We start from the raw sequence: 27,061 nt of genomic DNA, 5'->3' as shown, positions 1-27,061 counted from the left end.
AGATCTGTAAATAGAGAAGCCCAGTGGTCTCTATGAGGATGTCCTTGGCTAAGTCCATGGCTCACACCTGTAATCCCAGCACTCTGTGAGGCCAAAGCAGAAAGAACACTTGAACCCAAGAGTTTGAGACCAGCCTGGGAAACAAAGTGAGACCCCCATCTCTATAAAAAAAGAAAAAAAAATGGCTGGGCGTGGTGACATGCACCTGCAGTCCCAGCTACTTGGGAAGCTGAGGTGGGAGAATCATGTAAGCTTGAGAGGTCAGGGCTGCAGTGAGCTGTGATTGTGATCACACCACTACACTTCCGCCTGGCTGACAGAGCAAGACCTTGTCTTAAAAAAGTATTTTTTCATATTGACCCAGTTCTTTCTTACTTGATATTTTTAATACAGTGGATTCTTTTTCACTCCTGTGGTAGAAGGGACTCCCAAGTTGTGGTCATTGGTTTGCTCAGCCAGCATTTAAATATGTTGTAATATAGTGTGTGTGTCAGGCACTGTACCTTCATATGTTTAAAACTTCAGTCTCTTTGATGTCCTTTGTAATTTGTCTTTTCTTAAATTATTTGAAAGGTATGGACTCTGGAGCCATGCTGCCTGGATTCGAATCCTGACTCCATCTTTTACTAGTTGCACGTTCTCATGCCTCAGATTCCTCATTTGTAAACTGAAGATAATGATAGCACCCTCTTTAAACTGAAAGTAATGAGAGTACCCTCTTTATGAGGCAGGGTTATTGTGAGGGTTGCATGATTAGTACGTGTAAAGCACTTGGAGGCAGTGCCTGGCACACAGAAAGTGCTGATATCTACATGGCCTAATTGCCCCTCCCCTTTCTCATCAGCCTTGGTAAACTCAGACTTCTTTCTCCCTCCTGGGAATATATGGCCCATTGCGAGGCCCCTCAGTCTGATGTCTGCTCTGAAGAGTTGACTAGTGGAGAGAGGGAACATCCCCCAGCCTGTTATTCCTTCTCTGTCTGTAACTTGTTCCTGTGTTGTCATTTATGTTCCCATTGCTTTAAATACCCATTTTGTGTAGGCGATTCCCAAGTGTAAATCTTCAGTCCTTAGTTTCTGCCAGAACTTCTGACTGACTTAAAGACATTTCCATGGGGAGATGGTCTCAGCACTGCAAACTTAACATTCCTAACATGAAATTTTTTTTGTCCTGAAAAGTTTTTTTTAGCAAGTCGTTCACATCTCATTCAGTGGAAAGGGGAACTGATTGCCCAAGTCAGAAACCCAGGAGTATTTTTTTACTCCTGTCCTTTACATTGAGTCCATCAGCAAGTCCTGTCTGTGCCACTGCAGAGTCCGTCCCACTCTTCTACTTCTCTCCTTCTGTCCACGCCTTTCCTGCCACCCCAGTCCCTTGTCACTAGAGCTGATGCCTGAGAAGCTTCCTCGCGAGTTTCTCTGACCTCCACTCTTCTACAGTGCGTTCTTCACACAGTAGCCAGGGTGAGCTTTCAAAAATGTAAATCGGGTTGTATCCTTCCCTGCTTAAAATCCTCCTGACTCCCAGTTGCCTGCCTTGTCAGTCTCCCCTTTATCTGCTTACATCTGTTATATGGTGTTTCTGCACTGGAATGGAAGATTTTTGAGGTCACGGGTATTGGCTCTATCATTGCTTAATTCCCAGTATCTGGCATATATATAATAGTTGTGCAGTAAAGACTTCCTAAGTGAATAAGAATGTGCTCTTATTTCTAATACATTTTTCACTTCCCTCTTTCTGTTTTCCTTTTCTGTAAAGGATGAGCTCTGGAGGATCCAGGAGAAGCTGGAATGTTACTTTGGCTCTTTGGTTGGCTCAAATGTGTACATAACTCCTGCAGGATCTCAGGGCCTCCCACCCCATTATGATGATGTTGAGGTAAGAGAGGGAGAAAATTGCCCCATATTGGGAAGAATGAGTTGCTTAGCTTGGTTTCAGATTGTTGTCAGGGCAAGTTCACATATTCTCTAAAGCTCTTAGATCTGTCTTTGCTCTTTCTATACAGTGTCTGGAGATACTGATTTCATTTAGATGAAATCTCCAGACACTGTACAGAAGTAAATCCAAAGTAAATCCCACTAAGCTGGTTTCCCACTTCGTCTCAAAGGGAGAGATTGTTTCCACCCTTACTAATTTAAACAGCCATACATTCCTTTGAAACAAGCATTTATTGAATTTATCTACAGAAAAGTGTGATTGGCTTTTCCTTTAATTTAACAAAATATGGTCTTTAATATAAAAGGTGAGGTCACAAGTAATCCTTACATCTGCTTTCATTTTGTTCTTTTTCAGTAGCTGCCAAAATTATGTATATATTTTCCATTTGTGAAAATCTTGGGGCAGCTTGAATGAGGGTCATGTTTTCATTTAAGCATTGGCGTCTTGACAAGTATTGATTTCAGTCTGATGTGGCTCCCAAAAAAATTTAACTATTTGGCTTAGTCGTTTTATTTTTATACTAATATAAGGTATAAACACAGAGTTGTTAGAAAAAGTCCACTTTTTCTCCTTTGGTAGCAATTTGACATCAATACATTTTCCCAAAATGTTATTTTTAATGTTTTTTTTAAATAGAATATTAAAATATCTTTGACTGAATAAAGAATAAAAATCTTGAAGTTTTCCTCCCTGCCCAGGCCCTTTCAACATTCAGGATTTAGACCTTTAGTAATATCTGAAGCTTGACTTTTCCATCGGAGATTATGGGCTTTTAGCTGCCTGATAGAAGATTTAAAGGAATGAGATAGTGGGATATAAAGAACTCAGCGAGGCTCTAAGAAAGTGAAAAGAATGAATATCCAGTGTCAGGATTCATGATTCCCTGTTTTTAAAAATAAAATCCAGTAGTGGCAACTCTCATTTAAGTGTTGAATGACATACATTTCTCATTTTTCATTTTTATTTTTTATCCGAAACTTGTACGGTTGACCCTTGAGCAGTCTGGGGGTTAGTGGTGCCAACACCTTGTCCAGTCAGAAATCTGCTTGTAACTTTCGACTGCTCCAAAACTTAACTACTAGTAGCCTACTGTTGTTGGCTAGATACCTTACCGATAGCATAAACTGGTTCACACCTATTGTGTATATTAATGTGTAATATACTTCATTCTTCAATAAAGTAATCTGGAGAAAAGTTATTAAGAAAATTAGAAAGCGAAAATATAGTACTGTACTGTATCAAGACTGTAAGTTTCAGTCATTTGTTTATAAGCTAAATCCATCTGAAATGGTGGGCAGCCACAGCTGCAGGCCGCAATCTGCAGTATGCATCAAACAATGCAACTTTTTCTTCTAATGTTACGACCTTTTTCTGCGTCTCAGAAGGACTTGCGGTAACAGTGGTGGTGCTTCATGTGGGTCCCTTGGTGTTGTTCAAGGTTTAAGTTGTTGTACTAAACATGATGAAAAATTCACAAGAACTGTGAGAGATCACTTTTTACTGTGATACCCAATGTACTGGAGAGAGGAACTGCTCATGTGGAGATAATTAGCATCACACTTGAGTTCATGCAATAGCAATAGGAGGTAGCACAAAATTATTACAGCAGTACAATGTGTAAGTTTGTTTACATTTCTTGGCTGCAAATGGTGCCATGTATTGTCTGGAAGTATTTGTACAGGTAAGTTTTGATAAATTTTAACCTTTTATAATTTGTGTATATTTTATGGTAGTAGATGATAGACTAGTATCTACATATGTTTCTATATTTGATGCATTTATGCCATTCCTAATTCTTTTGGTATGTTTCATTTTTTTCAACTTGTTGCAAATCTCCCCCAAATTTTCTAATATATTTATTGAAAAAAAATCAGCATATAAGCAGACCTGTGCAGTTCATCCCCAGGTTGTTAGGCCAGGCACAGTGGCTCATGCCTGCAATCACTTTGGGAGACCGAGGCGAGAGGATTGCTTAAAGCAAGGAGTTCAAGACCAGCCTGGGCAACAAAGTGACACCCCATCTCTAGAAAAAAGATAAATTAACTGCGTGCTGTGGTGTGTACCAGCTTCCCAGCTATGCAGGAAGCTAGGGCAAGAGGATTTTTGGAGCCCAGGAGTTTGAGAGGCTGCAGTGAGCTATAATCGTGACACTGCATTCCAGCCTGGGCAGCAGAGTGAGACTGTCTCTATAAAAGAAAAAAAAAACAAACTTGTATTGTTCAAGGTTCACCTATAGTATTTGTCTAAGCCCTTAGAGGGCTACTATTCCAGAAGTACTCTGTGAGTTGCCATGAAGCTCTCTGATGCTCCTGGGCCTTGTGGATGTCTAGGTTTTCATCCTGCAGCTGGAGGGAGAGAAACACTGGCGCCTCTACCACCCCACTGTCCCCCTGGCACGAGAGTACAGCGTGGAGGCCGAGGAAAGGCTCGGCAGGCCGGTGCATGAGTTTACACTGAAGGTATGTGGTGGTCATTGTGGGCACCTCATGTGGGAACCATCATGATTTTCTCTGTTGCTAAGACAAGTTCAGGCTCAAGGTTTAGAGTTCATGTGATGGTCCCCATGGGAATGTGTCCCTGGGTCTCAGGGCAGGGTGGCTGTCATTGCCATCAGCCAGCGCATGAAATTTCTGAAGGTGTCTTGGTGGTTGCACTTGGAGAAGTGAGCTAAGGAAGTATTAAGTTCGCTTCCCAAATAACCTGTCTTCATATACAGTTCAAGTTCAATAGGAAGAAAGAGAATTCAGTGAACTACTGACTCTAGAGGAAAAATGGAAATGCTGGCCTTCGGCAGCTTCTCCATATCTAAGACAATGGTCAGCACAGGGCTGGAAGTTGCTTAGGCAGAGCATAGCCATGGATCCCTTAGTTTTTTATTAAAATTCCAGTGTGACTCATTTTTATTCTGGTTATATGGCAGACTGTCTCTGTACCTGCTGCATACAGTTACCAGAACAGCAGTAATCAGGAAAGCTCTTGAGGATTCCTTCTTCAGGGATTCAGGTGGCTTGATCATGTGCAAGTTCCTTGAAATCTTGCTGCTGAGCAAATCTGTCTTTGAGCAGTGAACCTCGATGGGAACATAGCCAGTCCCCAGCAGGAGAGGTTGTTGAGGAAAAGAACCTTAGAGGGATAGGAGTCATTTCATAATTCAATTTTATACTCCTTCTTAAAACATGTAACTTAATTTCCTTCAGCAATAAAACGAGAGTTATTTTAAACCATTCCAAAGAATCTACCAACCCGACACATTTGCATATACTTATTGTTTTTCTTGTGTCTCGAAGTTATAATTAGTCTGTTTCTTACTCAATGCTTTGTGTGTTTTTTGATTTTAGAATCCTTTCCTGCTTCCCAGTAACTAAGGGAAGCTAACTCGCTTTTTAGGATGGGTGACTGTATCATAGGAGACTTAAATAAATAAACAACAGTTAAGGTAACCTTACTGGTTTTTATACCTTTGGTCAGTGGTCATGAAACTATGGCCCATGGGCCAGAAGATCTGGCCTGCTGCCTGTTTTTGTAAATCGTTTATTGGAACACAGTCACACCCATTCTTTAACGTACTGTGTTGATGCCACACCAGCTGAGCGGACTGGTTGCCACAGAGATCACTTGGCCCACAAACCAAAATTATGTGTTGTTTTTACATTTGGCTCTTCACAGAGTCTGCCAGCTTCTGCTTTTTTGCACCATGTTTATAGAGATTCGTGGTTGGTTATCTTTAAAGACTAAGCCATGTATGGTCTCGGAGGTCAGGGCTGAGTTGTTCAGGCTGATGAACTGGCTACTTGCTCTGCCTGAGAAGGTCAGGCTTCACAGTGGCCTTTAAGTGTAGATGGTGTGGACTTTTCATATTGTTGCCATGCCCATTAAACACTCAGTGAACACATAGTTCATAAGAGACGCCCTGAGTCTCCTGGAAGGAGAAAGACCATGTTGTGCAGGGTTGTTCAAGTGTGTATGTGTATGCACATGTGAGCTTGTACCCAGCGGGCCTCTTCAGCGAAATCTTGTGTTAGTGCCCAAAGATGAAATAGACTTCATGGCTGTGACGGAGGGTGGGGCGGCGGTGGGCATGGGAGAGTGACAGTGGGGGTCCTGGAGCCCTCATCTGCCTCTTTCCTTTACACCAGTGGCAGCCTGTGCAGGTCATCTGCAGACCCAGGCTCTCAGGATGCGATCACCCCTGTGATGGAAGCTCCACTCTGTGGCTCAGGGATCTGACAGATCTGAGTTTGGATTCAGCCTGTCACTTCTTGGCCACATGTCTTTGGTCAAGCCATTCATCCAAGTCCCAGTTTCCTCTTTATTAAAATGGAGATCATGATATTTACCCTGCAGGCTATGAGGGTTGAAACATATTATTTTGGTGCCTCCTTTACAATAAAATTCTTTGGAGGAAATATCTGTATGTCTGTCTTAGTTTTGCCGTTGCTGCTTGTCAAATGACCACAAACTCAGTGGTTTAAAACAACATAAATTCATTATCTTATGCCTCTGGAGGTCAGGAGTCCAAAGGGTCTCACTAGGGTGGCTGTACCGCATTCTTTCAGGAGGCTGCAGGGGAGAATGTTTACTTGCCTCTTCAGCCAGGATGGTGGGGCAAATGTGTATGAAATGAATGAAACACAGCCATGTGCCACTTGACATTTTAGTCAACAACAGACTGTAGATGTGACAGTTCTCCCATAAGGTTATAATGAAACTGAAAAATTCCTGTCACATAGCGTTATCGTGGCCATTGTAAAACGTTGTAGTGCTACTCATTACTCACGTGTTTATGGTGATGCTGGTGTAAACAAACCTACTTCTCTGCTAGTTGTATAAAAATGTACAGCGGGGCCCTAGGCTTTCCCATTCATTTACCATCACTGACGGACTCACCCACAGTAAATTCCAGTCCTATGTAGATGTTCCAGTCTTTGTTGTTTATACTGTATTTTCACTTGTCCTTGTTGAGGTATATTTAAGTACATAAACACCATGTAGTTACAGTTGTCTATTGAGTGCAGTCACGTGCTGTATAGGTTTGGAGCCTGGGAGCAATAGGCTATACCATGTAATCTAGGGAGCAGGACATCTACCTAGATTTGTAAGTACAGTTTGATGTTTGCACAGTGACAAAATTACTTTTCTCAGAACATAACCCCATTGTTAAGTGACATGTGACTGTACATATGAGAGTGTCACTCGGGCTAGCACAGACACACTCAGTAAATCATAGTTATAATTATCAGTGAAGCGTTCACTTGAAGTACTGTCAGTTTGCTGGCATTCAGGGGAACTTTGCAACCAGGATAGCTTTTATGAATGTATATCATGATATATTCTTGCTTTGAGGAGAATCTTAAACATTTTTATAAAGTTGATATTTCCTGAGCTGTTTTGCCAGGGCTCATGGTCTTAAACATTGCACTAGACTGCTGCTTGCAGCTGCAGAGAGAAGATGAGCTACCCTCCAGATTCGCCCTTTCCTCTGTGGGTAGCCACTATGCGGAATGTTTTGGCTTGAGTGGGATTACGAAGAAGGCAGCTCCGGGCGGGAGTAATTTAGGGAGAATGTTTTAGTCCACTCCCTTGGAATAGGGCAGAGGAGATTCAGCTGCCCGAGAAAATGACGGATCTTTCATTGCATCTGATTTTTCCGTTCAAGTAAGGATTGTATAGTTTTTCACCCATTCATCCCAACATTCACTGAGCCTGTGCTGAGTGCCAGGTGCTTTGCTAGGGCAGGTTCTGGGGAAGGCAAGGTGGGTAAGACACAGACCCTACCTAGAATACTCGGAAATTATCAGGAGGTGGAGGAATGGCAGGTACAATGATACAATCCAGTCACATGCCCATCATTGCCCTAAGACCTTTGGAAGCAGCATCTCTAATCTTCAAGATAATCCTGTGAGGTTTGGGGCTATTAGCTTCATTTTACAGATAAAGAGACTGAGGCTTTGGGCAGGTAAGTAAGTTGCCAGGTCAGCAGCCAGTAAGTGGCAGTGTCTATATGACTCTCAATTAAAGCTCCTACTCTTAACCACTGAAGCGTGCAAGACGGAGGAAGCAGGCGTCCCAGATACAGGACGTCACCTTGCGTGATACCTGCGTCAGGGTGGGGTAGTCTCAGGTGAGTCTGGTCTCAGCTTGAGAATGAAAAGAAAGTGACTTCAGGCACTGAGCCTCTCGTGGATTGTGGTTCACAGTGACAGGCTCACGGACGCAGACACGTGAGCCCAGCATACAGACTAGATGGCAGTTTCTAGAATGGAGAACTGAGATGCAGAGTCCATATTTATCTCCTTGAAATAAAGAGGACTGACAAGGAATACTTCTTACTAACTTCTCTCCCCTTTCCTGTTCCTTCCTTTAGCCAGGTGATCTGTTGTACTTCCCCAGAGGAACCATTCATCAGGCGGACACTCCTGTGGGGCTGGCCCACTCGACTCACGTGACCATCAGCACCTACCAAAACAAGTAAACACTGACTCCCGGCTGCGCGTGCCAGGGCAGCTCTGAGTCCTGGCCCACAGCAGCCATGTTTAGGAGGGACAGGAGGGAGTTGGCCCCTACTTCCCATGCAGACCCCAGGGTTTCTGTGTCCTTTGCTGACTTCCACATTCCTTTGATGTCCCATGTGTGTGACTGGCCCCTCTAGACTTGCTCCTGGGGACATCATGAACCTGACTCTGTGTATGATATGAGACATTGCCCAAATAGAGAGTCCTATAGTTTGGAAACAAAGAGACTAGCTGTGGGTGTGTCAGTGTGTCAGTGATGCCAGGCTGGGGTCGGACTCCCTCTTTTGTTTAAATATGATAAAATATATATAACATAAAATACGCCTTTTTTTTTTTTTTTTTTTTGAGACGGAATTTTGCTCTTGTTACCCAGGCTGGAGTGCAATGGCGCGATCTCGGCTCACCGCAACCTCCGCCTCCTGGGTTCAGGCAAATTCTCCTGCCTCAGCCTCCTGAGTAGCTGGGATTACAGGCACGCGCCACCATGCCCAGCTAATGTTTTTGTATTTTTAGTAGAGACGGGGTTTCACCATGTTGACCAGGATGGTCTCGATCTCTTGACCTCGTGATCCACCTGCCTCGGCCTCCCAAAGTGCTGGGATTACAGGCTTGAGACACTGCGCCCTGCCAAAATACGCCATTTTAAACATTTTAAAGCATACATAGTTTGACATTAATGACATTCACACTCTTGTGCAACCATCACCACTGTCCATTTCTAAAACGTTTCATTACAACAGAAACTCTACCCATTGAAATCTCCAGGTCTCTTTTAAGGGCCTCTTTTTACAGTCCATGAAATTGAAGTAGGCCGGGCAGTCTGGAACAGCGGGACTAAAATGCGTGTGCTGACAGCACTTCATGTTTCATTTCAGCTAGCGCCTCCTCACTGGTGGCAGTGCTGCCCAAAAGCAGCAGCCTTGCTGGTCCAAATCATGTTTAAAAACACTACTCATGGCCAGGCGTGGTGGCTCACGTGTGTAATCCTAGCATTGTGGGAGGCCAAGGCAGGCGGATTCTTGAGGTCAGAAGTTTGAGACCAGCCTGGCCAACATGGTGAACCCCCATTTCTACTAAAAAAAAATACAAAAATTAGCCAGAAGTGGTGGTGTGCATGTGTAATCCCAGCTACTCGGAAGGTTGAGGCAAAAGAATTGCTTGAACACAGGAGGTGGAGGTTGCACTGAGCCGAGATCACGCCACTGCACTCCAGCCTCAGCGACACAGTGAGATACTGTCTCCAGAAAAAACAATACTAGTCATGAACTCTTGCATTAGGCAAATATGTACTAGACATTGTGTTTGTTGGTGGGAATCAAGGATTGAATTGAAGGGACTTCGAGAGAGCTTATACTTTGGAAGTGGTTGTGGGAGAAGAGATAGTGTGATACCTTCTATGGTAGGTTTGCAGAGAAGACTCTTGGAGCATGGAGGAATGAATTTAGCTAAGTAGGGGCAGTAGAGAAGGCTTCAGAAATAACTTGACACCAATGCTGAGTAAGTCTCAAAGGATGAGTAAGTAGGGGTGGGTCAGCAGATCCGAGGAGGAAAGGACATTCTAGGTCTAAGGGACAGCAAATCCTCTCCTACCTTCAAGGCCAGAACTTGCAGAACAAGTTAGTAAGCATATCTCCATTTCTTCATTGGACTTTTCAGTGTGAATTTCACCTCTGTGTTTAAAAGACACTGGAAGAGCTAGCCGAGGCCTGGCCTGAGTTTGGTGCTATCTTTGCCCACAAGTAAAAGGCCCAAGCTTGTATTAGGCTTCCATTAAAGCCCTCATCACTGTGGCTAGGTAGATTCCTTGCATCTTAAGGGACAGACAGTCACCAAAGCCAGCACAAGAAGAGCAAGGTCACTGGAGGGAGTAAGTCCTAGAAACTGTGGAATTACCAGGCTACAGAGAGGCTGGAATCAGAAGTCCATTCTGGATTCAAAGCAGCTCTGGGCCACATAGTTTGGCCCTGTGAACATCCGTGCGTCTGCTGGGGTCCCATTGTTCACGTTTCTCAGCTATTCCCTCTCTGTAATTCTCTTCCATTTCTCTTACTGCCACCAACTGGTTTTCCAGTGACTGCTGTTTTGCTCTCTCATATCCCTTCTTTAGCTTCTGTTTACCCTTAACACCGAGCCATCACCAGTTACTGCTCTGATCCCCTCTGTCTCACTGACCCTATTACCCTTAACACCGAGCCATCACCAGTTACTGCTCTGACCTCCTCTGTCTCACTGACCCTGTTACCCTTAACACTGAGCCATCACCAGTTACTGCTCTGACCCCCTGTCTCACTGACCCTGTTACCCTTAACACTGAGCCATCACCAGTTACTGCTCTGACCCCCTCTGTCTCACTGACCCTGTTACTCTTAACACTGAGCCATCACCAGTTACTGCTCTGACCCCCTCTGTCTCACTGACCCTATTACCCTTAACACTGAGCCATCACCAGTTACTGTTCTGACCTCCTGTCTCACTGACCCTATAAGTTTTTGCTTCCGCTAAGGACCTGACTCACTGTCTGTTTCCCAATCCCAAGAGTGAAGGACTGGCTGGCTGCCCCTGGGACCTATCCATTTCTTCTCCATTCAGCTGGGAATGGGGAAGAGCTTTCTAAATATAGACGTTTCCTGCCTAGGGCTGTGGGTGGTCACCATGATCAATGTGTCTAGGCTGGATTTTGACCTGTGTCTTGGTCAGTGATGCTGGAGCTAGAATGGGAGGATGTGACTTGAGGATCATTGCCCCCCAGAAATGATCCTGTGCCTTGAGCCTAGTGCTCCTTCAGGTACCATAGAAAGATGAAGATTTGGGGCCTCTCCTAAAACCTGTCAAGGTAGCATCATTGGAGTGTTTTGGGGACTGCTGTGTGTCGTCGATTTGGTTGTTTTACCGAAGTGAACCCTTAGAGATATTCCTAAATTTTGGGAAGTCCCAGTATCTGTTCTGACTCTTAGAAGAGCACTTTTTTTTCTTTTTTTTTTTTGAGACGGAGTCTCGCTCTGTCACCCAGGCTGGAATGCAGTGGCACAATTTCAGTTCACTGCAACCTCCGCCTCCCAGGTTTAAGCAATTCTTTGGTTCAGCCTGCTGAGCAGCTGGAATTATAGGCATGTGCCACCACATCTGACTAATTGTTGTATTTTTAGTAGAGACAGGTTTCACCATCTTGGCCAGGCTGGTCTTGAACTCCCGACCTCGTGATCTACCCGCCTTGGTCTCGCAAAGTGCTGGGATTACAGGTGTGAGCCACCATGCCTGGCCAGAAGAGCACCATTTAACTTCTGCTCAAGTCCTCCATGAGCTGTTGCTGTATGACTTCCATCCACATAACCCTGCAGAGGAAGCACATATTTTATGTTGCTGAGAGATCTGCATGTGCCCTCCAGGTTGAGACTCAATAAAAGATGCAGGGTTGGATATAACATTAAGTCACAAAGCAGTGAGGCTGCCAGGGAGTAGATGTCTTGGGAAAAGTGTCTCTTGTGGTTTTTGTCCTCCTTTGCAACTTTTCTGGGACGGAAGCATAACAGTGTTAATTTTGCTTACTGAGTGAGAAGTAAAAGTCATACTGTGAATTTCCATTTTCCACTAGCCAGCAAACTGGTGTTTGCTCCCCTATTCCTGAAATCTGGTGACACAGGAAAATTTTAAATAGCTAAGAAATATTTAAAGAGAGCATCCCCACAGAGAGTGTTTCTTCTACCGGCACACACTTAGGAATGAGCCAATTCCAGATACCCCAGAGAAAGCAAAGGTAATTGAATAGGGATGCTTGTCCCTAGATGTTATTTTTAGTCACTGGCTTCTATCCCCTGGTAAAACCATTGCTAGAAATAATTGTTTTGGAATTATTGATGGTAGATATTCAGGAGCAGCATCCTTTGTTGTGACAAGGAAAATGTAACATACAAGTGTTCAAATAATTACACAATCCAGAGATCTTGCTGTTACCCTAAATTTCTGTTGCATTTATTGCATATAAAATTTGGTTTTAGGTCCTATAATGACTATGTAAATTTCCTACAAATCTCCCCTCATAAACACTGTTGTTAAAAATTGGGTCCATTGAACTTCCTGTTTTATGAAGTCTATGATTATTTTTCTGAGAACTTTTAAGAGAGATTGGTATTGAAGCCTAGCTTCCCGCTTAACTTTGCAAGTGAGTGACTGGAATGGGGAGGGAGGAAGCAGGGTGGTTGATGAAGGTCTTAGATTTCCATGCTGAGTAATGTCCAATTAATGGAACTCAAAAATGCCTGAACAGGGAAGCTGTAATCCAATTTGTAGCTCTTGGCTTGACTAGTAATAAGTATTTTATGTATATTTCATATGTGTTCACTGTTTTGGCCTTTTTTTTCCCTCTTGATGCATATCCTAGTTCATGGGGAGACTTCCTTTTGGATACCATCTCAGGGCTTGTATTTGATACCGCAAAGGAAGACGTGGAGTTACGGGGCGGCATACCCCGGCAGCTGCTCCTGGTAAGGAGTAAAGACAGGTGGGAATGAAGGATGGTAGCTGCAGCCCAGGCCAGCTGAAGTCCTACCTTAAGGACCCCGGGAGACTTCTTCCCACATGAGCCAGACCTTTCTCCTGTGCTGCACTGCTGAGCTGTGTGACTTGGAGAATGAATGGAGTCCCATGGTGCTGTATGGGCAGCTCTGTATTTCACAGTGGTGGTAGCAGGCAGTGTGAGAATGTTGGTTGAATGAATAATACAGCCAGGAGAACTGTAGATTTAGCACACATAAGATTACTCATTAAGAGAGATCCACCGTACTGGAGATCCTGGCCTCGGTGTATTTGTTGGCTTTCCTGTTCTTTCATTACATTTTGAAACGGGAATGCTATTTGATTAGTTTTGAGATGAGTGGATTAGTGCTGAGTCGAGCAAAGGTTGCTTTCTCTGTCCGAAGCGTTCATCTTAGGACAGTGACTTGTTTCCCAAAAGGCAGGGCTCAGGCTGTACCGTATTTCCAAGGATCTTTATTTCTAGGCAAAATTCTGAAAATGTTTTGCAAACAATAGGCAGCTTAGAATGAACAGTGTTTATAAGGAAATGATGAGATATTCTTAGGGGCTCAGGTTGTTCCTTCCCTTTTGGAGTGACATGGATTAATGTCTGTAACAGGTGGTTGGCAGTTTTGCAGCCTACTGTGGAGACTGAGCTGGGCAGTGAGTTCTGCTGGCATCTGAGCCAGGACTCACCTCTGTGTTTCCAGCAGGTGGAATCCACAGCTGTTGCAACAAGACGATTAAGTGGCTTCCTGAGGATGCTTGCAGACCGGCTGGAGGGCTCCAAAGAACTGCTTTCCTCAGACATGAAGAAGGATTTTATTATGCACAGACTGCCTCCTTACTCTGCGGGAGATGGAGCCGAGCTGTCAACACCAGGTGGAGCTTGCTGCTTTCTTATGGGTGGTCAGAGGCTAATGTGGGATGTTTGAGGTTTTTCTAGGTAGGCTTGTCTTTGAACAAATGGAAAGTGTGAAGTGCTTTAGTGTTAATGCGGACCTATCCATCCTTAGTAAATATGGCCAGGCGAGATGTGCTGCCCTCATCCTTTAGCACCCTGCCTCTTAGAAGTCATTTGCAGAGAACTTGTATTCCAGCATGATGGGAAATAAGAGCCCTGTCCTTTTGGGTGAGAAATGCGTATATTTGTAGGTACTGTGGTATTCATAGTCTTCAGGACATTTAAAAAATTTGAACATCAAAATAACCTTGTTGGAATTAAGTCAGGGATGGGTGTTTGTGTTACTTAAAGGAATACCGGAGGCCGGGTACTTTATACAGAAGTTTATTTGGTTCATGGTTCTGCAGGCTGTACAAGAAGCATGGTACTGGCATCTGCATTTGGAGAAAACCTCAGGCTACTCACAGTTGAGGGGGAAAGGGAGCCGGCATTTCCCCAACACGTGGTGAGAGAGGAAGCAAGAGCAAGGAGAATGCCAGGCTCTTTTTAACCCCAGCTCTCGTGGGAACTAGTGGAGCAAGAATTCACTCACTGACCCTGACCCCAGGGAACTTACCTCTTCATGAGGGATCTGCTTCCTGCAATGTGACCCAAACACCTCCCCTTAGGCTGCACCCCACACTGGGGATCAAATGCAAACATGAGATTTGGACAAACATCCCAATCATAGCATGGGTAAAATGGTTACCATCAGCCAGTGAGATTCAAGAAACGGCCAAGATTGTCATCAACCTTCTCCAAGTTACAGGTGCCTAATTTATGACAAATTAGGTTTAGGCTGCAAATGATAAAACATACTTCTGGGTGTCATTGATGACTTCCAGATGGATATGTTAATGTCCTATAGCAAAGATCACCAAGAATGTACTCCTGAATTCAGACAACAGTTGGATGTATTGACTTGTTGCAGTGGGAAGACCACACACCATTGGGGACCGCAGGGCATCTCAGTAAAGGGTGCTAGGAAACATTTACAGGACTTAGGCGTAAGTTAGGTGGTTTTGGAGAGGGTTCAAGGAAGCAGGGCGTTGCTCTGGATTGATGTCAGGAAGTGGAAGGATTCTATGATGAAGTCTCCTAAATGCTACATGGTAGGCAGGAGCAGGGTATGAGGCTGAAGCTAGCAGTGGGAAAGCAGAAGCAGTCATTCATTAGCCAGACTAGGGGGATGCTTGTCAGTGTTGTGGTTTGGAATATGTTCTTGCCTTGCCTGAGTTCAGACGTGAGTATGTACGGAGTGGTGGTGTTTTGTCTTGACCTATCATGGTCACAGAGTGATCTCTGATGTTAGTATTCTGTGGAATTGCCTGTGTTTACCAGGACAGCACCAAGACCTAGCGGTGACTGCCAGACCGACTTTTTGGCTTTTTGGCTGCTGTTGGTTCTCAGGGTTGAGTGAAAGGAATATTTCTTTTTCTTTTTTTTTTTTTTTTTTTATCTGGGAGACAAGAGTCTTGTTCAGGCACCAGGATGGAGCACAGTGGCACAATCTCGACTGACTGCAACCTCCGCCTCCCGGGTTCAAACAACTCTCCTGCCTCAGCCTCCTGAGTAGCTGGGACTACAGGTGCGCGCCACCACACCCAGCTAATTTTTTGTATTTTTAGTAGAGACGGGGTTTCACCATGTTTGCCAGGATGGTCTCGATCTCTTGACCTCATGATCTGCCCGCCTCGGCCTCCCAAAGTGCTGGGATTACAGGCTTGAGCCACCATGCCCGGCTGAAAGGAATATTTCTTACTAATTTTTATAAAATTCTTTATTATGACCAAGTGAGAACCGCTGAGATAGATAATCTGTAAGGTCCCTTCCAACACTGATTGTATGTTCACTTTTACTATAGTCTTTGGAGGAAGCTTAGAATTTTTTGATTGCATCTATTCAAAATAGTAAATGTTTTACAAGTACATTGTTAAACCTTTACCAGAACAGTTTGCTTGAACACCAGCTTATGGCCAAGACTACTTCAGAGTTATCCTTATCTTAGCTATTATATTCAATAAAGTGCCTCTTTCCCCAGGCAGATGACCCTGTAAAACTAGTCTGTTTTTAGTGGCTGCTGTTCCACTAAGTTAAATCCAATTTGGAAAAAAAATTTTTTTTTCTCTGTGGACTTTATTAGATGGCTTTTATAGGATAGCTTGCGTGACCTACATAGACTAAATAATTTACCAGGGTCACACACCTACTTATTGGTGGAGTAGAGCAATTTTGGTCTCAGGTAGTCCTTCCAGAGTCCACATGGTGAGCAAGAAGCTTGCTGAGGACAGAAACTGGAGTGTTCTGTGCAGAAGGCAGCACGGTCTTACGTGCCATGTTAGCTCCTGTGCTTCGATGGTATTACTGTTACCTATTTATTGTACTTACAAACTGACTTTATTATTTATCTGATTCTATGTCTGTCTTCACTTTAAGAATGAGCTCCATGCCGGCGTGAACTATAATGTCAGTAGAGTTGGGGTGAGCACATTCTTCAGCTGGAGAGTGTGCCATGTCTGGATTTAGCTGTAAATTGTTACTAAATGTGTTTCTTATGTGATTGCGTCTGTAAGCAAGTTTGAATCTGCCTGTTTCCTTTTCTGAAGGCCGGCTCTCTCTGTCTTTGGGATCTTCTAGGTGGAAAGTTACCGAGGCTGGACAGTGTCGTGAGACTGCAGTTTAAAGACCACATTGTCCTCACAGTACTCCCAGATCAGGATCAATCTGTGAGTATCCAAGAGGGAGGAGATTGCCTTTCTTCTCAGGGTATTTTTCATCAGAGGCCTCAGGTTATCAAACTAACCACTGGTCTCTGCCCTTCTCCTTTTAGGAACCCATCTGCATTCAGTTTAATGCCTTTTCTTCAGGTCAGATGATGACCAGATCTCATAGTTTCAGTTCCGTATTTTCCTGCCCTCATCCCCACAGAATCTTCCTTCATTCCCTTTTTGTGTTGATTCATGTCTGGTCTTTGCTTCCCATCCTACTTCAGGTCTTATTGTTCTTGCTTGGACAGCCATAGACCTTATTCCTGAGTTTCCCAGCCTCAGTTCTCCACACTGTGCATATCTGTCCTTCTATGTGGTTTTGTGGATGTTGTGTCCCCTTAAACGCTGTCCTGTAAATTATGGAGAACAAAGTCTATGTTCTGTAACTTTGCTACCTAGCCCGGTGATTCCCCAAACTGGCTGACTGACCATTAGAGTCAATTAGAAAGCTTTTTAAAATGAAAAATTCCTGGACTTCATCTGGTCTTGAAGCCTTTGCATTTAGTTTTCATAGAACTCCCCACACAGTCCTAAGGACCTTGGAACAATCGCATACCATATAGCTTCACCCCATTCCTCCTAATCAGCTCTCTGAGGAGGTATCCCATGAATGATCCAGGGGGCGAGGGGACACTCAGCTTTTCCCTATAACCTGATTGTTCCAGCCATCAGGGCCAGACATACACACACATATATCCCTCAAAAGTATACATTCCTACATTCCTGTTTTTTTGTTTTTTTTTTTTTTTAAAGTGATTCTGATAACCAATTTGAGACATAGTACAGTAGGCTAAGATTTTTTTGCCCTTATCTAAGAGGTGACAGAATGGCTAAAGGCTCTGGAAGAGACGATACGTTGCACTGTGTAAGAGGGGGAGTGAAGGGAGGTAGGGACCATTTGGAAGGGAAGGGTACTGTGATTGAAATGGAGTTTTTTGTAGATCACACAGCTGGTATTTCTCAGGAGTTAATGCTTTCCTGATGTTCATAAATTGTCAGTTTATACCTAGGAATGTCAGATTTTTTTGATTCAGAAAAGAAAGTGCAGGTATGATTAAAAAGAAACTGAGCGTTTCATTGATAAGTTGATACATAAATCATTGCTTTTTCATTGAATCCTGAAGATGCTCTTCCAGGTAGCACTCCAGCTGTTTTAACAACTTAGAATGCCCATTAACTGCCACATACAAATAGTAACCTGTGGTGACCAATGAAGTATAGATGTTATGTGGATGCACATACCCATCACGTTTTGCCAAAAGGATTCTTTCCAGTATTCAATACATTTCACTTGAGCACCAAGGCTTTTAAGACTTTTCTTGGTGTTGACCTATTGGAAAACCTTCCTAGTACTGACACCCTCAATGATGGCCCAATGCATTTTTTCCCCAAAAGGATGAAGCTCAAGAAAAGATGGTTTACATCTATCATTCCTTAAAGAATAGGAGAGAGACACACATGATGGGAAACGAGGAGGAAACAGAGGTTTGTTCCAAATGAAAACAAATGTCTTTCCTGTGATTTGCATGGTTGCTGGGAAGAATGGATTATTTTTGATTTATAGGTAATGTGCTCTTCATGGCTGCAGTGTGGACTTCCCATTTTGCACGACTTACAGAGCTCTAGCATGGGAATGATTAAGTCAGACACGTCTGTGGTACATGCATACCAGTTTTAAAACATACTAGCTGGGACCTGTAGCCTTTAGGAATGGTATAATGTAAGGCATTTCAAATGACTAATACCACTTACTACATAAATTAGGATGCCTTTTATTATAGAAGTTGGCATCTTTTATGTTATCAAATGGTAGTGTATCTAAAATACTCATGAAAGGTTGTCAAAAATAATGATGTATTGAGAATAAATTTACAGGAAAATGCCACTTCAGTGACGTGAAGTAGTATACATATATTTTGACTAATTAATTTATCCTTTTTCAGTCTCATGGACTTCGCTTTCCTTTGTCACATTTGGATGCACTGAAGCAAATTTGGAACAGTTCAGCTATTTCTGTCAAGGACCTGAAACTTACTACAGATGAGGAAAAGGAAAACCTGGTATTATCCCTCTGGACAGAATGTTTAATCCAAGTAGTTTAGTGCCTTTGCAGAATCAAATGCCTACTATTTTATGTGCACATATTAAAAGCAAAGCCCTGAGCCGAGGAGAAGATGAATTCAAGTTTCCCTACTTGCTTATCTACTAACATAAAGCCTCCCTGTTACAGGTGGTCAGTTGGCCCGATGCACTAACAAACAGGGGCACATGAAAGAAAGAACAGCACATTACCAAGTGTCTCAGAACATGACAAAACTATATTTTGACAAGTTTATTTAATCCAGTGTGGTAGAAAAGGCACAATTCCAATATATCATTTAGAATTGAATGTCGTTAACCTGGCTTTGTTCTTTGGAAGAAACAACTTTAAAGAGCTTTGGCTCTAGAAAAAATTTAAACAATTAACACAACGAAGAAAAAGTTTAAATTTTTTTTTTTTTTTTACAATGAAAATATACATACCTTTGTGTATAGACAAGCCCTCACCCATTAAAGTTATCCTGTAACATAAATTTTATTAAATACTGCCCCACAGATGAGCGGCACTCAACACCTGTGGAAAAAAGTGAGTTACAGAGGCTGCTTACGAGATGGAGAAAAGCCTGAGCTTGAAGGAGGAAAAAACTCAGTATTTACATGGAAAGACTAAGTCTATAAAAAATAAAATAGTGGGTCTTTGAGTTTAAAATAGTCACTGTTATTTTACATTCTAAAGTGCATATAGGTTGATATTTTAAAATATATCATTGGAGAATTTAATCTTTTTTTATAAAAATAGAGCATTTTTCTGCTTTCTGATGAAAGTTGGGGATAAAAGGAAAAGTTGTCTTAATGGAAGTTTCAATCCAATTCAGCAGGGAAAGAAAACTGCTTGTGAATTGTGCAGTAAAAAGTGGTAATGACTATTGGAAGCTAAGTCAAAGGTGATTTCCTACCTGATTTTACTAGCATAAAAGTTACTTAAAATGGGAGTGAAAAACTGAGGTTTCTATTATTTAGTAGATAAATCAACTCCACATTTACTTGAAAAGATGGTAAGGTCAAGGTTCAAATGCTACTTTGTTTTAATTTGGACATTTGAAATTTCTCTTGAGGCCCCCCCCAAAAAATGATGCTTCTCCTTAACTCTAGGATGAAGTGTCAGCATAGAGACAGGCGACCACTGTTGTAGAGTCTTGTCACCTAAAGGGATGTCTTGGTTAATACATAAGAGTGCAAGTTCGGCCTCAGGTTATTTGTACTTTCTTTAGTTTGAAGGACTGAGGACATAATGGCTGCAGAAAAGACTTTACTACTTGTGCCTTATTCCTAATGAAGCTGAGGTCCCTGCCTGGGGTTAGTTACAAGTATAAATACTTACAAGGTGCGCTAGTTATAAAGCCGCAGTATAGAAACCTTAAAGTTTATGTAGAAAGGCTTAATACATTTTCAGATGTTGCTAAAAAATTACTCATCTGTTTGCAAAAGTATGACTCGACCTATAGGAATCTGTTTCCTTATGCTTTGTACTTATACAAGCATCTAGGCAGGCTATTAATAAATAATACAGGATAACAGCATCACCAGTGTCCAATAATGGGCCATCAGTTTGGTGGATAGGAGACAAAATACACACTTCAGGAAACTTGCTCACCACAGCTGGAGACCACGAATAGAACCTTTCCCAGACATCATCATATTTTCTTCATAGGAACACTAAGTAATGGCAAGAATATTTTGAGTTTTTCCATGGTTAAGAGCGATAGTCTCAGAGGCTGGAGAAAAAGTTCATTCTGCTCAGTGATCCAGGAATGTGAAGACAGTAGCTTCCTTTCCATGTCCACAAGACAATGACAGATGTGAGTTTCCTCCTTTGCTCTTTCTAGGGATGTTGATTCTCTCACAATATTTCAATGTCCCATTTCTGTGTTTCTTCTCCCTCTAGGGGCTGATTTACAATTACATGAGTCTTGTCACAATAGTTTCCTCCTAAAACAGAAATTCCAAAAGAAAAGATTATTTGTTCAGGCCGGTGCTTAGCAATTTCACAATTTTCACAAGCTTCTGTTCCGCTCACCGTTTCAGTGGATTAAGGTGCCATTTACAAAGAAATCTGAAATGGGAAGCTGAGTTTCCACAGGCTTAGCCATTATTCACCTCAAATTGGACCTTATTATGACTCAGATTGAAATACTAAAAGGCATAATACGTGATTGTATAAGTGGTGTGCCTTAACAATGCAATTCTTCAGAACAAAGTGCTCTGAGAGAACTCTGGCTGAATGTCAGGTACTGTGTTTTTGTTTCTACACCAACAAAACTGTGACTAACCCAATTAAAGCAACAGCTATGAATAATATTGGCCCTGACCTTGCTGAATTCAAAAACAAGGTTAATTGATACCTGCCATAAAGTCTAGCTGAGGGTTTTTAAGGACCATAGCAATTCCTGGCAAAAAACTAGGTATGTTTCTAAGAAACAGATGATATTCATTTTATGGTTTATGGTGCTTCAGATTTAGAACTGTTCTGAAGTTCATGTAGCAAATGAAAGTTTTACAACTGTACTAATCAACAAAAACCCTAGGCTTTGTTGTTTGGGTTTTTCTGCTGGTTGTTTTGTTTGTAAAACTGTGTATCTTAACTTTTTTCAAGCATAATTTTAAATGACTTAACATTTCTCTTATAAGGATGTCCTTTACCCAGAATGAGGAGATCTGGAACTGAAACTAATATCCAGGGACACAAAATTGGGTATCATCAAAGGCCCACCTTTAACATCAAGGACAAGTTGATCACTGAGATAAGAGCTGATAGTTCCATTTTTATTCAGTCTCCACTTCTGCCTGAATTGCCCATGTTCAGTCCATAGAGCTACTTTAGCTCCAGGTGTGTCTCGGCCACCAATCACATCAAGACACGTATCACTGGCCTAAAAGGGTTAAGAAATGATTAACTGGCAGTACTATGTTTGCTAAAATTGAATTACAACCCTTTTCTTTTTAGGTAAACAAATCATAGACATGAAGTGTGTGTGTCTTATCTAAAAACAATACTAAATAGTATCATTTCAGTAAGCCCTTTTGAATGTCTTCTTTATGGCTGTGGGTAGGAGATGATACAGAAATAAACCTACTGAAATAGACGTACTTGTTTTTAATAGGATGTCTACATCTGACAACAGATGTTGCATAAAGATTTGCTGACTTGGAATTAAATGTTAAGTCCCTGTTTGCTTAAAATGTATTATGCTGAGCTTGGTTTTCTTATGAAAACATTGCATGATGTGCTAAAGGTATCCGGACAATAATTACTTTTAAATGCTTCTCGTTTTTGAAGCATGAGAAAAAGTAGATAATCCACTGGTGATACAGTAAAACACAGACTTAATGTTTTTAAACTAGGGTTCTATTTCCAATGCATTAAACATAATGGGGGGGGGTGTCACAGAAAAGAACCTAAATTTCAAATAACAGCTTTCTTCTGCTACTTCATTGTATATTTTGAAAATGAAAGGGTTTCCACATATTTAGAATCACAGAGAAAGCTGATTGTATCTGGGCCATCAAGTAAGGAACATCTTACAAAAGCACATCGCCCAATATTAGATCCGGTGACTTATACCACTGGTTGTAAGAAATCACTTAGTTATATCCAGAGTATGTGATAACCTTTGTGTTTACCTAAAAATTGAAACGATTTTCTAGATCGAAAAATTAAATCAATTTTAATTGAATATTTCAGTAATATATATGGCAGTATTTTATAATCAACACCTGTTTCTATGAAGTTGCATTGTTATATCATGCTAGTTTGACAAAGTTCTAGTTTTCAAGAGAAACTGAACGGAAAGTGGCATACCATGTCAGCGGGATTGCTTACCTTGGATTTAAAGATTCCTCGGCAGTAGTGCCAGATCTGAGTATTCTTTCCACTGTAGGGAGAAATGCACACCGATGTTGCCCTGGTATCTGCTAGATTTCCAGTGACTGTCAGATACTCATCCATGGCACGGTTCTTTATTCTGATGTACACGGCAGGCTATGACAAGGGAGAAATAGCCATTTAGAAACAAACGTTTGAATCTGGAAATGAATCTTTCTAGACGAGGAAAGCTGTGAGGGAAAGTGAGAAATAACTATCTTAGTTATATCAGTTTCACTCTTATTCCCTTTCATAAATGTACATACATTAATATCGTAAATTCTTAGGCCGTGGACCACAAAGCTTAAATTGTACAATCTCTCTTACACTTTTTCAAAAGTGCCCTTTTGAATGACATAAAGTCAAAGTTTCTTTCATTAGAATCCCATGTGGCGAGGAGTGGGGCGGTAAAGAATTCGGGACTTGATGAATTTCGCTCAATAACTAGTGTGTCCCAGCTGTGCTGAGGGAGGTAGGGGAGTTAGATTAGGGGTAAGGTATTACCTACGAGGATTTTATAAAACTTCAGAAAGACAAGTATAATCACACATACTGTGAGGCTATGCCTAAATGCTGGAAGTTGGCTCTGGGAGGTCTTGAAAAGCCCAGACGGCGGAGGGCCCTCGTAGCTGTAGCTGTGATTACTCTGTTTACATAAGACCTTTATAGTTCTTCAAAAGTAGAGACCATAAATGTTTAGTGACTATACTCAGGTATCCAAAAATTGAGTAACAAAAGACTTCATCTTCTTGGCCTGGAAGCTTTAAGATACATTCAAAAAGTTTTACAATATTAAACCTGGGACCTGCCTCTAAGAAGAAGAGCTAATATTTATTGTACACACAGTATGTGTGAGCAGCACGCTAAATGTGTTCTGTGCCGTTAGTTATTTGTCAGAATAACCATAAAAACCTTTTAAGAAAGTACAGTTATGACCCTAGTTTTGCAAATAAGGTGAACACAGATGTAAAGAAGCCATATTCCTCTTAATCAGGATGCTCTCAGACCTATGTTGAAATGCAACAGTTGCTCTTAGGCACAGGGAATAAAAGACATTTGCAAAGGTGGAGGTGTAAGACAATGAAAGGGCAGGGCACATAATCGAAGCACAACAGAAGCCATTATTTCAGCCCTACGACTTAGGCCCCCAGCCTTAATGTAATATAATACAGGACACCCAACATCGCCACCTTTGGTTGTCTCATTGGCATCCCAATTAGAACCTTGGCTGAGTAATAACAACAAATGGTCTCTTCAGAGAGCGCTTTCCTGCCAAAAAACCTAAGTGCTAGGTAAATGCAATATGGTCATATGGTAAGAACACCAATGAACAGTCTACTGTTTTTGAAACTTTTGATAGATCAACATGAGGCCAACAGAATTTTGGTAAGTAAGGCTTCCTAAGGAAACACACATTCTCAGCACTTAAATAAGCCAATAGAAGAACAAATTATCCGGCCATTTAAAGTAGGTGAACAAGACCTCTACTTGGCAAAATGTTTTAAATGTTTCAAGTCTCTACTTCCAACATTAACAGTGCAGCAGTACCATACTTAAATGTCTGTAACTCAGCCTGATCTCCCACTGCAATTACTAATTCTTGAGACTTCAGTATATTTTTATTACATTTTCATTACCTTGTACATATAAGAAAACAGGCATGATCTTCACAGATGACAGAGTTCCAATTACTTTAGGACCAAACATTTTAATCAATTAACTCAAGCAAGGTACTAATTACCCTTATTACACCTTTGCAGTCTGAATCTTCTGTAATTATACTTAAAAACACTGATATTCATTGTAAGTACCTTAGTGACTTCCTAACTCCCAGCTTCAAAGAGGATCACATTTTAATTAGTCCTGAATTTCTAAACAAGAATATGAACTAAAGCAGTACCAATAATCTTACCACAACTTTAAATGTGACCCACAAACTACTGTTTTAGGAACTCAGAATTCCTTTGTTGCATTTCAAAACTGTGACCTAAATAAACAGGAAAAATCTATTAAAATATTATTTTGAAATTAAATGGTTAATCAGAATAGGAATCACGTAGCTCCTAAAGCACAATGAAAGAAAACAGCATACAATTCTGGTTAAAAAAAAAAAAAACTTCCTTGTGAGAGTAGAGGTGGCTTTTTTTTATTGTACTTTAGGTTCTGGGGTGCATGTGCAGATCATGCTGGATTGTTGGATAGGTACACGCATGGCAATGTGGTTTGCTGCCTCCATCCCCCACATCACCTACATCTGGCATTTCTCCCCATGTTATCCCTCCCCCACATCCCCACCCCAACAATGTCCCTACCTTGGCCGCCCGCAACAGACCCCAGTGTGTCATGCTTCCCTCCGTGTCCATGTGTTCTCATTCAACACCTGCCTATGAGTGAAAACGTGGTGTTTGATTTTCTGTTCTTGTGTCAGTTTGCTGAGAATGATGGTTTCCAGATTCATCCATGTCCCTATAAAGGGCACAAATTCATCATTTTTTATGGCTGCATAGTATTCCATGGTGTATATGTGCCACATTTTCCCTGTCCAGTCTCTCATCGATGGGCATTTGGGTTGGTTCCAGGTCTTTGTTATTGTAAACAGTGCTGCTGTGAACATACATGTGCATGTGTCTTTATAATAGAATTATTTATAATCCTTTGGGTATAAACCCAGTAATGGGATTGCTGGGTCAAATGGGATTTCTATTTCTAGGTCCTTAGGAAGCACCACATTGTCTTCCAACAATGGTTGAACTAGTTTCACCAACAGTGTAAAAGTGTTCCTATTTCTCCACATCCTCTCCAGCATCTGTTGTCTCCAGATTTTTAAATGATCGCCATTCTAACTGGCGTGAGATGGTATCTCAATGTGGTTTTGATTTTCATTTCTCTAATAATCAGTGATGATGAGCATTTTTTCATATGTTTGTTGGCCTCATGTATGTCTTCTTTTGTAAAGTGTCTGTTCATATCCTTCGCCCACTTTTGGATGGGTCTGTTTTTTTCTTGTAAATCTGTTTTAGTTCTTTCTAGATTCTGGATATTAGCCCTTAGTCAGATAGGTAGATTGCAAAAAATTTTTTCCCATTCTGTTTGTTGCTGGTTCACTCTAATGATTGTTTCTTTGGCTGTACAGAAGCTCTGGAGTTTAATTAGGTCTTATTTGCTATTTTGGCTTTTGTTGCCAATGCTTTTGGTGTTTTAGTCATGAAGTCCTTGCCTATCCCTATGTCCTGAATGGTTTTGCCTAGATTTTCTTCTAGGGTTTTTATGGTGTTAGGTCTTATGTTTACGTCTTTAATCCATCTGGAGTTAATTTTAGTGTAAGGTGTCAGGAAGAGGTCCAATTTCTGCTTTCTGCACATGGCTAGCTAGTTTTCCCAACACCATTTATTGAACAGGGAATCCTTTCCCCATTGCTTGTTTTTGTCAGGTTTGTCAAAGATTGGATGGTTGTAGATGTGTGGTGTTGCCTCCAGGGCCTCTGTTCTGTTTCACTGGTCTGTATCTGTTGTGGTACCAGTACCATGTTGTTTTGATTACTGTAGCCTTGTAGTTTAGTTTGAAATCAGGTAGCATGATGCCTCTGGCTTTGTTCTTTTTGCTTAGGATTGTCTTGGCTATGTGGGCTCTCTTTTGGTTCCATATGAAGTTTAAGGTGTTTTTTTCCAGTTTTGTGAAGAAGGTCATTTGTAGCTTGATGGGGATAGTGCTGCATCTGTCAATTACTTTGGGCAGTCTGGCCATTTTCATGATATTCATTCTTCCTAACCATGAGCATGGAATGTTTTTCCATCTGTTTGTGTCCTCTCTTATTTCCTTGACCAGTGGTTTCAATTCTCCTTGAAGAGGTCCTTTACGTCCTTTGTTAGTTGTATTCCTATTTTATTCTCTTTGCAGCATTTGTGAATGGCAGTTCGTTCTTGATTTGGCTCTCTGTTAGTATTGGTGTATAAAAATGCTTGATTTCTGCACATTGATTTTGTATCCTGAGACTTTGCTGAAGTTGCTCATCAGTTTAAGGAGATTTTGGGCTGAGATGATAGGGTCTTCTAAATATACAGTCATGTCATCTGCATGTAGAGACAATTTGATTTCCTCTTTTCCTAATTGAATACCTTTATTTTTTTTTTCCTGCCTAATTGCTCTGGCTAGAACTTCCAATATCATATTGAATAGAAGTGGTGAGAGAGGGCATCCTTGTCTAGTGCTGGATTTCAAAGGGAATGCTTCCAGTTTTTGCCCATTCTGTATGATATTGGCTGTAGGTTTGTCATAAATAGCTTTTATTATTTTGAGATATGTTCCTTTGATACCTAGTTTATTGAGAGTTTTTAGCATAAAGCGCTGCTGAATTTTGTTGAAGGCCTTCTCTGCATCTATTGAGATAATCATGTGGTTTTTGTCTTTGGTTCTGTTTATGTGGTGG

General features: G+C 41.6%; 2 protein-coding genes across 13 annotated transcripts in view; one reads left to right on the top strand and one right to left on the bottom strand.

The window, feature by feature from the left end:
- The window catches only part of RIOX2 (ribosomal oxygenase 2), a 46,410-nt gene that overhangs the window by 8,967 nt on the left and 10,382 nt on the right, over positions 1 to 27,061 (top strand). For 3 of the 10 annotated variants that reach the window (XM_032277221.1, XM_032277223.1, XM_032277222.1), the window contains exons 3-11: positions 1,759 to 1,878; positions 4,269 to 4,397; positions 8,303 to 8,406; positions 12,829 to 12,931; positions 13,673 to 13,844; positions 16,543 to 16,631; positions 18,069 to 18,158; positions 18,617 to 18,733; positions 19,270 to 19,831. In XM_032277221.1, coding sequence (XP_032133112.1) covers positions 1,759 to 1,878; positions 4,269 to 4,397; positions 8,303 to 8,406; positions 12,829 to 12,931; positions 13,673 to 13,844; positions 16,543 to 16,631; positions 18,069 to 18,158; positions 18,617 to 18,733; positions 19,270 to 19,383 — 1,038 coding nt within the window. In that variant the 3' untranslated portion in view covers positions 19,384 to 19,831. Of the gene's footprint in view, positions 1 to 1,758; positions 1,879 to 4,268; positions 4,398 to 8,302; positions 8,407 to 12,828; positions 12,932 to 13,672; positions 13,845 to 16,542; positions 16,632 to 18,068; positions 18,159 to 18,616; positions 19,832 to 27,061 lie in introns of those variants that run through there. The other 7 variants (XM_032277229.1, XM_032277230.1, XM_032277227.1 and 4 more) reach the window with 5 other exon arrangements.
- CRYBG3 (crystallin beta-gamma domain containing 3) overlaps positions 19,503 to 27,061 on the bottom strand; it is a 132,613-nt gene continuing 125,054 nt past the window's right edge. For all 3 annotated transcript variants that reach the window (XM_032277218.1, XM_032277219.1, XM_032277220.1), the window contains 3 exons: positions 22,594 to 22,752; positions 21,484 to 21,643; positions 19,503 to 20,702 (listed from right to left, as the gene is read on the bottom strand). In XM_032277218.1, coding sequence (XP_032133109.1) covers positions 20,614 to 20,702; positions 21,484 to 21,643; positions 22,594 to 22,752 — 408 coding nt within the window. In that variant the 3' untranslated portion in view covers positions 19,503 to 20,613. The remainder of the gene's footprint in view (positions 20,703 to 21,483; positions 21,644 to 22,593; positions 22,753 to 27,061) is intronic.

The sequence above is a fragment of the Sapajus apella genome, unplaced genomic scaffold (genome assembly GCF_009761245.1).
Source record: "Sapajus apella isolate SASKATOON/1434 unplaced genomic scaffold, GSC_monkey_1.0 scaffold8, whole genome shotgun sequence".
In the NCBI taxonomy this organism is placed as follows: domain Eukaryota; kingdom Metazoa; phylum Chordata; class Mammalia; order Primates; family Cebidae; genus Sapajus; species Sapajus apella.
Note: the sequence above shows the minus strand (reverse complement) of the source record. Positions and strands in the feature narration are given on the sequence as shown.